This window comes from Lolium rigidum, chromosome 1 (genome assembly GCF_022539505.1).
Source record: "Lolium rigidum isolate FL_2022 chromosome 1, APGP_CSIRO_Lrig_0.1, whole genome shotgun sequence".
Classification (NCBI taxonomy): domain Eukaryota; kingdom Viridiplantae; phylum Streptophyta; class Magnoliopsida; order Poales; family Poaceae; genus Lolium; species Lolium rigidum.
Genome location: NC_061508.1, coordinates 242,274,469 through 242,284,191, shown reverse-complemented (window position 1 = coordinate 242,284,191; position 9,723 = coordinate 242,274,469). Strand labels below are relative to the sequence as shown.

Genomic DNA, 9,723 nt, shown 5'->3' with positions numbered 1-9,723 from the left:
GCACTCAGTACTTAACGGGCAGCCCACCGACAACAATCTGATGGCAATGGATAGATAGAAAGAAAACTGAAGTGGACGACATATATAGTATATAGTTATATATATAGTGGTAAAGAAGCAATTCTCTCACCATTCTTCCCTCCCTTATGTCCCCATCAAACTTCCTCTTGTAAGCCACTTGTAGCAACTAAAGTGAAGAGGTTGAGCAAGATAAGACGGTTCAATAGTGGAGGAATGCATGAAAGTGCTCAAAGGCGACGATGCATTTTTGACAATATCAATTTGTGATCAAGCACTTAAACAATATCAATATGTGATCAAGCATTTTAAATTGACAATATCAATTTGTGATCAAGCATTTTAAACTACATCATAGTAAAAGCGTCAGTTTCATAGTCTAAGCTGACAGAAAAATGGTGAACTAGTTTTGGACACGGTGACGACGAGCACGAACACGAACACGAACACTATGGCCCCGATGCAAGAATCAGTCATGCATTTGTTCCCTGGTTTTCCGAGAAGCTAGCCATGCGCCACATGACTTACCTACCAAAACTAATCCTATCATCACATCCTATTTATGATGTGCATTTAGCAGGCTGCACAAGCTAGATTGCAAAATTGTTAACGGGATGGTTCATCAGCGAGGAGCTAAGAAATTAGTCTTGCTCTTATTGCTACTACTCGTGCCATCGTTCCTAGTGCTCGACGCCGTTGGAAAATCATCAGAGGCGAAAGGAGGTGAAGGAGAAGGGGAGTCGGCGACGGCGACGGCATGCGGCAGTAGCAGCTACAACTACCTCAGCGCGCTGCTGCGGCTGATGATCCCGTGCAAGGCGGCGGTGGCGCCCTTCAGCCCAACGCCGCCCAACGAGGAGTGCTGCTCGGCGGTGCGCGAGCTGGGGCAGCCGTGCCTGTGCATGCTCCTGGCCGGCCCGCTCATCTCCGGCGCGGACCGCCGGATGCTCATCCGCCTCCCCACCACGTGCGCCGCAACCTACGATGACGAGGGCGGCGCCGCCGGTGACAACAACGACGGCCTGCGTCAAGATCTGGCCTCGTGTACCGCTACGTAGCATAGCTACACGTCCCCTGCTGCTTTCTCTTTACGGAGCATGCGTGCGTGCATTTGGATTGCATGGTTCTCCTTTTGTGACACATGATCCTACTAGCTGCTAGGATACGATACAAACATGGATACGCAACGCAAGAGTTTAATCTAATCTGAGCACCAATCGGCTACTGGGGTCTGGGGCGTCTTTTTTGTTACGTCCGCCTCATGCTTACTCCACCTTCCTGCATCCTTTCTCCTTTACGTTTCATATAAACCATATCATCAATTACTTTCCTGCATTGAGTTAACTATACGATTATGATGATGATGCAATCACGCATTGCAACAGGAGGCTTGTTTCATGGCTCTAGATAGGTAACCTCAGCTCATATTATTTACAGGAGCTTCATTTGCGATAGATTGTGCTCCCACAGAATTGTACTCCCTCCGTTCATAAATAGATGTCAAAGATTTGTCTAAATTCGGATGTATCTATACACTAAATCGTGGCTAGATACATTCAAATTTAGACAAATTTTTGGCATCTATTTATGGACAGAGGTAGTATTTTATTTTCATTTCATGGTAAAGTAATGTTATAAAATGAAAACTCCGAATGAAATCCATTAGATTGCTGACAACAAAAAGGTCTTGCATCATCCACTTTCCCAAGAGATAAAGTTACATTACAGCAAGAGGCTTGTACTTATATATATGTACTTCCTATAGTTTGTGTTGTACTACACAAAAGGAGGCTTTGCCTCTCAGCATGTAAGATACCTGGACCTTAATAGCTGCTTCCCGTCTAAAGAATAAATCTAGGAGAGAGTTACCTCACAGCCTGACCTTACCAGCAGGCATACCCTTAACCAAGCAAGCAATCATCTGCCAAGTCATTCCAAACTTGCCCCCCTCAACTCACCAGAGCAACTGTTCAAGCTACATATATATATCACCGCGTCAGCCATGGCTTCCTCCTGCTCCACTTGATCACCTCCCCATTCTTCTCATTCAGTTGCATCATCAGCTGTCGCCCACAGGTACCTAACGTCATAGCCACCCGTCCAGGCCTGTATATAAAGGTCACATACATCTCCATCACAACAGCCGCTGTTACTGTCTTCCACAGTTTAGCATTCTAACCATCTCCATACCTCTACTGTTCTTCCAGTTCAACGAAAAGCTAGTGTGCATACGGAATAGTTAAATCCGTCAATCAGTACATATGGATCCCAAAATTGCTGTTGCTCTCACTCTGTCTCTCGTTGGTGGCTTGAGCACCTCCCTCGGTACGCAGATATACATCTTTCTTCATTCCTCCGCTTCTGCTCTTTGTTCATAATATATCACATATTCATCATCACGTGAACTGTTTAATTTGATGCACTATATATCACATATCTCTCAATGGGTGTTTCCCCATATTTGCTTTCCAGAATGTTGGAATGGCATACTAGTCAGATAACAGTTTCATACTCATTTTGCCAATGATATTTTACCATGCTTCAACAGGTGCATTACTTGCAATATTAAATCATGCACCAAACAACAGAACACTCGGGATACTACAGGTAAAATGCTAGAACCATCTACTTAATGCTGACCAAAGAATCACACCCAAAAGAACAACAGAAGTTCATTTGTATATGAACCAACATTTAACTATCATTTTGACAACTCCTTTTAGGGATTTGCTACTGGACTCATGTTGAGCATGTCTTTCTTTGACTTGGCTTATGATGCTGTCAATGCGATTGGTTTTCTGAAAGGGAACCTTTGGGTGAGACTGTGACAGTAAGCGAGATGATTTTTCAGGCATCTGTACCCTTTCTTATCATTTTAGCCTGTGCTTTGCAGTTTTTTGCTGGAGCACTTCTATTTTCAGCAATTGCCGACATCTTCCCTGAGCCAGAATGCAGTCCGCCAGATGAAAATGACAAACAAGTATAGCTTCCCTCAGCTTTGCTAACACACTTTTTCAGTCAGCGTTTCTCGAAAAGACTAAATATGATTCTCCTCTCTGTTTTCCATTTGGGGAAGAAGACTGTTAATAGCACAGCACGGCAAGAACTTATGATGAGACACCGAAGAAGAGTTATCTTTAGTGTAATTGTCACCGCAATTGGTAAGCCCAATGTAATTTGGTACCCTATACATTATGCTGTGCTCAAATTATTTGTACATTTAAGTTGATGTATTTAATGTCCAGCAGTTTATGAACCATTCAATGTATGCATAATTAGATAAATGTCTGTGCTCTCAACCTTCCAAATGAGAAATAACAATGTACACCATGAAGTAAAAGCAAAACCTGTAACATAAACTACCAAAAATACATCAGTGTTTTCATCATGAGGCCAGAAAGACAAAACACACCTTTTAGGTAATTATACAGAAATCCACAAATCATGATAATTGTTCTTCAAATGCATATACTATATGATTATATCTAACATTCTAGTACTGAGCTAGAGCATATTGACTCCACAAAAATGTTTGGAGCTTGTTCATACAACAGAGTACAAAATAATTAGATTAACTGGTTCAGGTTGAATAGCTAATCCAATTTAAAATCATAGACATGATTTAACAAGCAATATTGACAGTAAATTTCAGGACGTTCAGTGTAACATAGTGTTATGACCCGGGATAGTTACTGTTTTATTGAACACCTAAACCAAGTCAATATTATCAAGTGATAAGTCTAAGAGCAGTAGTTTTTCATAAATTACGAATGTCAGACAATAAAATTAAAATAAGCCAACCAAACAAATAGTTATTGAAATGATGTAGGCAATATATGCATATACAAGTAATGATAGAGCCCTTTCCTACAAGTTCATTATTTATAATGATCGCATTCATTAATAAAGTTCTTATTTCAACAGTTGCTGGTGTGAGTCTGCAAAACTTCCCTGTGGGTACTGCCGCTTTTCTGGGAACTGCGAAGGTATTATTCACTGTTTTACATATTTAGAGTAACACGTTTTCTCTTAACAGCATGCTTAATGTATTAAATTTCTGACTCATGGTTAAAGACGTAAGATGTTTGAGAAGATACTAGCATATTGTATGTTTATCATATATGATGGGATTAGTAAATACTGGTATATGTTATCCTTTTCATTGAATTAAAATGTACACTCAAAATTTCAATTGATGTTTTTCAAGAACTATAAATATTAACAGATACTATTTCTATTAGTTTACGTACCTTGTTTACCATTTGAAGTGTTGAACACCTCCAAACTCCATTTCACAAATAATTGTGTCTTAAATAAAACAATTCAATCTAAGGGTGATGTGTCTAAAGATGCTGCATCTCCATCCAAGCATGTTATATATATTTCTTTCTGTTTGGAAGCATGTTCCTTTCAAGCTGATAACACTGCCAACATTTTGAATATGTATGAACCAGAAACTGAATAATCAATAGTAGTAGTTTATGCTGAACACCCCATTAATCTTATCTACCTTTCAGGGCTTTCGTGTTGGCCTTAACTTGGTTATTGCTATAGCTCTACACTACATCCCGGAGGTAATTGAATATACTGACTTTTAAATAGAATAGTGAATGGATATGGAACCATAATTGTCCTGTAACTTTCATTCCAAACCTCAGAGAACTACCAAAATACGAAATTGGTACATGATGCTCCTCACGTTCTATATGGGCACAATGCATTGCAAATCTGCCATTTAAGACACGTAGTAGTACAATTCCTATATTGTGATGAATCTTTACACAATTAATTGAAGTTGGTATGGCCAAACAATCTGCTAATATCTGCAGTGTTTTTTTTTCATGCGCAGGGCATTGCTGTAGCTCTCCCTGCATACTTTGCAACTTGCAGGTACTGGTTATAATTATTACAGAATATGCATCGTAGATTTTATACTCTATGTTTCACTATTAACTGTCACTGGCAGGAGAAGTCTCAATTTCGAAATAACTATTCATTCCTGGTTAATGCAATATTCCATACCCCTACTTAATGTGTTCTATAAGAATTAAAATGCTCGTACTGCCTCGTGCATGAGGGCCATTCATGGTCATTCCTCATTAAAATATTCTTAGATATGTTCTCTTGGTCTCTGTGCATGCTGGGCTGAGGACACCTACAGTGAAACATGTATATTCTTAGCATGGCAATGCTGAATTATATGTATCTTGAATGACATATTTAAATCATCAGAGAATAAGAACGGCTTAGTTGGTTTAATTCAAAAGGCTAATTGCTAGTTATCAGCTTATCACCTAAAGAAGCATATAATTGCTACAATACATAAGATCTTATGATTAATACTACAGTCACTGATTTGGAAAGAAAGTTAGCTCTCTGGTTGCGGTTTAATAATATTGTTATTTTCTGTCTATGATGCAGCAAATGGCAAGCATTCAAACTAGCAACACTTTCTGGTTTTGCAGAGCCACTAGGTGTAATTATCGTGGGTAGGTTGACTCTGCATTTGTTCTATATTAAGTTGGCTTGATCAAAGCATTTGTGCCGCTAATCCCCTAACCTAGCACTGTTGTATTAAATTGAAATAAACATAAATATGGGCAGTGTAAAAATTTCTTACAGACTTAAGAACTAAAATAAATGAATAATACAGCACAGTTTTACCACTTACCCATGTGTGACATAAAATATTTTTGAAACGATACAAAACTGTGTATTATGAAGTGTTAAATCCAATGAATTGGTCATGAACATAGCTAAGACAGAAGTGATCATCGAAAAATTCTTAACCCTAAGCAAACAAGATGCATCATTCATAGAGGAACATATATAAATATCATGTGAGGCATAATATGTACTAGTGTCAGACATGGAAATGGATATGCAGATTTTGTAGTGAATAACAGTAGCTGCAAGGTACCTTAGTATTAGTAATTTTGTGGTGACTAAAGCAGCTGCAAGGTACCTTAGTATTTTGTGGTGACCACATGTTACTATCTGATTGAGAAGTACAGTGGCTGAAAATGTATCAGGGTGCATTCTAGACCATAAAAATCACTCTAGTCGGTGATATGCAAGATCTGCATTAAAAAATGAACAACCACTTGCACTAATCTTTCTCTAGGATTTACCATTATTTCAACCTTTTCTCTTCAGTGAGTAACAGCCTTTGAAGGTTGGGCTCATGCACTTCATTTATATTTTCCTCTTTGTATCTCAAACAATGCATATGAAACTGTGTTTCTTGCAGCATATATATTTCCGAGCAACCTAAATCCAGAAATATTGGAAGGTCTACTTGGATTAGGTAACAGCAGTTTCAGAAATTAAAAACATTTGATAATTAATATAAATTATCTATTCAACTAGCTTTATTCGTTTTCCTTTTTGCACAGTGGGAGGAGTAATGGCATTCCTGACATTGTATGAGATGCTACCATTAGCAATTGAGTATGCTGGACGCAAGGATGCTGTGAAAGCTGTATTTGTTGGCATGGCATTTATGTCTATGAGGTATGTTAACTCACGATGCAATACAATTAAAATCATATAAGGTAATATATTTTATGTACGTGGGGTGTGTAGTCATATTTCGGATGGTAATTATGCATGTCAGCTTGTAGCCATAATTGCCAAATTTGTCTAAAAGACCACAACCAAATCTGCCTCCCAGTTTGGCCACACAATCTTTTGCCACAGCTTTTCATTTGGCCAGATTCTGAAAGATGTCCAGAATATAGTAGTAAACAGAACGCTAACACACTTTGGTGAACATGACCAAAATTTGCAGACAATCTTTAGCAGACCTGACTTATGAACTAAAACACCATAAATTATTTACTACACTACAACTTTCCCTGTATCATGTTATTAACTTGTGTTCCTAACTTCCTACTTAAAGTACGAAATATCAAACAAGTATAGATTTACTTTAGCCCAATTCTATTGTTTTAAAATTTGGCTAACGTAAGAAATCATGTCTACCAACGTTAAATATATGTTGATCTTTGATTAATCCCCAAGTATTACCAGTATGATCTTGTTTAATATTGGTGTAGACCTTGATTCAATTAATTAAAATATCTAAATGTTACATTGATTCAATTAACCATGTATATCAGCAATATGTTTTGGAGGAAACCTTTTCATATGCGCATTATTTCTTATAGCTTATTCAGAATAGAAGATCCTAAAACACAGGAATAGGAGAACATAGCATTTGAGATATCATGACATAAGAACATAGCTTTTCTGCAACCATGGCTCTTTACTTAACATCATTACAAGTATGTTCGGAGATATGTTTTGATGTGCAATGGAACTTCTACTGGCAGCTTGCACTTCCTGGACATTAGTCTTCCAAAGGAGATGAGCGCTTAATTTCAGTCTAACCCAATAAGTGCTATGGGCAAATGCATTGTGGACTTTCAGTAAGGTATCTTACTTTTCCTTGACATTACTACTGCGCTATCCAGAGGAAGTAAGTCTGACTGTCATGATGCTTTCTAAAATAGTCCCCAAACTACCAAAAATAAATAATTGAACCTTCAAATGGCATCGAATTTCATTTCTTCAAGTCTGAAATTAAGTATCATTAATAGTACATAATACTGCTGTTTAACTGCTAGAGTATTCCTACTGTAACTGTGCACGGACATAAAAACCTGTCGACTGGGGTAGGCACCTCTTAGCCATGAATGATCTTCAGCTACCCTCCACTCACGTAATGACTTTCACAGATACAAAACAAGTCTCTACCGTAGCAATCGATTGCACTAGAACTTGCATCATCAAGTTAACTCCTTTGTGCGTTCTTTTTAATCATGTAGACCCAAGTGGTCATTGTTAAACGAATGATGGGTAAATATTTTGGAAATCATATTTTCAGTTAATTGTACTTACGCAAACTATAAACTTAACTTCTAAGAATATACATAGTGCAAAGACTTGGCTAGGGGGGGACAAGTTTGGCCATCTTACCTTAGTATTTTTATTCATGGAACTGGCAAGACAACATGACCATATCGCAGCATTGCATTTCTGTGTTTTCTGCAGGTCACGATTGGGAGGATGTGCATAGAGTCACATGTCATGATACAGCTTTCTACAAGCTGACACGATGACCTGCAAATCAGGGCCTTCATTGATGTCCTCCTGATGCATGGCTGCCATGGCTGCAAGAAAATTATAAGCCTCAAACTCAGACAAGTCATGTACATAATGAATAAAACTGTACTTATAGGACAGAGATAAAAACCATTCATGTGATGTAAATAACAAAAATGTTTATGAGATGAACCATTTGTCATCGAAGATAATTGTACCTCATGCGATACAACAAAGTATACAGTGAAATTTATTTAATGCAAAGGTTCGCCAAAATCATGAGATCCAGAACATGTCTGAAAGGCTGCAACTCCCCGAAGTGGAATATAGCATGTAGCTGATTCTACACCTCTTTGGTTTGGATCTAATTGGTTTTAGCAAGATATAATGAACTTAAGGATTAATACTTCGGGCAAGCATAAAACAGTTTCAAAACATCTTTCCTCTTTTCTGGATACGAGCAGGGAACAGGTCGGTGTAAAAATTCTTGAAAAAAATTCCTTTTCTCTTAACCTTCCTTATGTAATGAGTTCTCGGGTTGATATCCACATCATTTTTAGTTTTCCCATACCTTCATCCTGACCACGAATTAACATTAACACTCTGTTATCACAAGCAGGAAAACTGAGCAACTCCACTTGAAATACTCCTGAACTGACTCAGATTATTGCACTCGTATATATATCAGAGCATCTCCACGTGAAATACTCTGGTTCAGATCATGGTATTTGAATTGCAATTGTAGCGACCAAGAACTGAATTGGACTCCGGGCCAATTACAAATCCAGTGTCTAAGATTCGATGAATGCCTGGGTAAATAAAAGAACTGCTTCCAGATCTTCAACTTATAAGTGGAATGGAATCAACTACTCCAGTTCAGTGTGACCCTAGACTTTGAAATTAAACTCCAATCCCACATGTTTCGAGGACACAATTCGTATTGCCGAAGCAGATCGTACATTTCCTATAGCAGTAAAAATAGGGACAGATCTGGGCCACGGTTGCTAAACTAGGAGATACAAAAAAAAAAAAAAAAAAAAAAACAAGACGCAGGTCGTGCCCACCTCGCGAGAAAACAAATCTGGGGTGGAAGAGATCAGTGCGGTGCGACGCCTTTCGCGTGTCTGCCGGGCCGCGGAGCCGTGGAGAGGAGAACGCGATGCCGAGCTGGGTCACGAGGGGGATAGACGACCCGACGGCCGACGAGCTGGGGAGTTAAACTGAAGCGTGGGTAACGAGCGGGACGAGCTGGGTAACGACCCGGCGGTCACAACTTTTGTGACGGCGGTCGATTCGTTTGGCAGGTTCTTTTCGGCCCGGGCTTCAATATGGGGTGTGTCGATTTGGACTCCGACGACGGAGCGGGAGGTGGTGCATCCCGATGTTTCTTCATAGTTGGAGTCATCAACATTCGTTAACGGAGAGGACCCGCTCAACCACTACGTCTCCAACGACGGGTAAGATTTTGAAATTGGAAGAAATATTTGCTAGGTCTTGTTGATTTGGCTCATTGTAGGGATGCAGAATATTGAATGTTTGCATTATTTATCATTTAGGCATGATTCAGATATGTGGGATATGTACGTACAATATGATGGT

The 9,723-nt window shown here is 39.0% G+C and overlaps 1 protein-coding gene across 2 annotated transcripts; it reads left to right on the top strand.

Annotated features, from left to right (window-relative positions):
* Nucleotides 1–2,534: 2,534 nt before the first annotated feature.
* LOC124683411 (zinc transporter ZTP29-like) lies at nucleotides 2,535–7,457 on the top strand. 2 transcript variants are annotated; one of them, XM_047217926.1, is made up of 11 exons: nucleotides 2,535–2,625; nucleotides 2,742–2,834; nucleotides 2,912–2,998; nucleotides 3,098–3,179; nucleotides 3,943–4,004; nucleotides 4,536–4,592; nucleotides 4,868–4,908; nucleotides 5,440–5,507; nucleotides 6,269–6,325; nucleotides 6,414–6,531; nucleotides 7,353–7,457. In XM_047217926.1, exons 1-11 carry the CDS (start codon nucleotides 2,542–2,544, stop codon nucleotides 7,396–7,398), a joined length of 795 nt encoding a protein of 264 aa, XP_047073882.1. In that variant the 5' UTR covers nucleotides 2,535–2,541; the 3' UTR covers nucleotides 7,399–7,457. The 2 variants fall into 2 exon arrangements, with proteins under 2 accessions (XP_047073882.1, XP_047073881.1); XM_047217925.1 differs by having other exon boundaries at nucleotides 3,095–3,179.
* The last annotated feature ends 2,266 nt before the right edge of the window (nucleotides 7,458–9,723 follow it).

Excerpts from the sequence above, each read along its gene's own strand:
- LOC124683411 (XM_047217925.1), top strand. The coding sequence starts at position 2,542 with ATGATATTTTACCATGCTTCAACAGGTGCATTACTTGCAATATTAAAT. Across the intron at positions 2,999-3,094 it reads CAGATGAAAATGACAAACAA|AAGACTGTTAATAGCACAGC; the intron begins GTATAGCTTCCC and ends CATTTGGGGAAG. Across the intron at positions 6,326-6,413 it reads GGAAGGTCTACTTGGATTAG|TGGGAGGAGTAATGGCATTC; the intron begins GTAACAGCAGTT and ends CTTTTTGCACAG.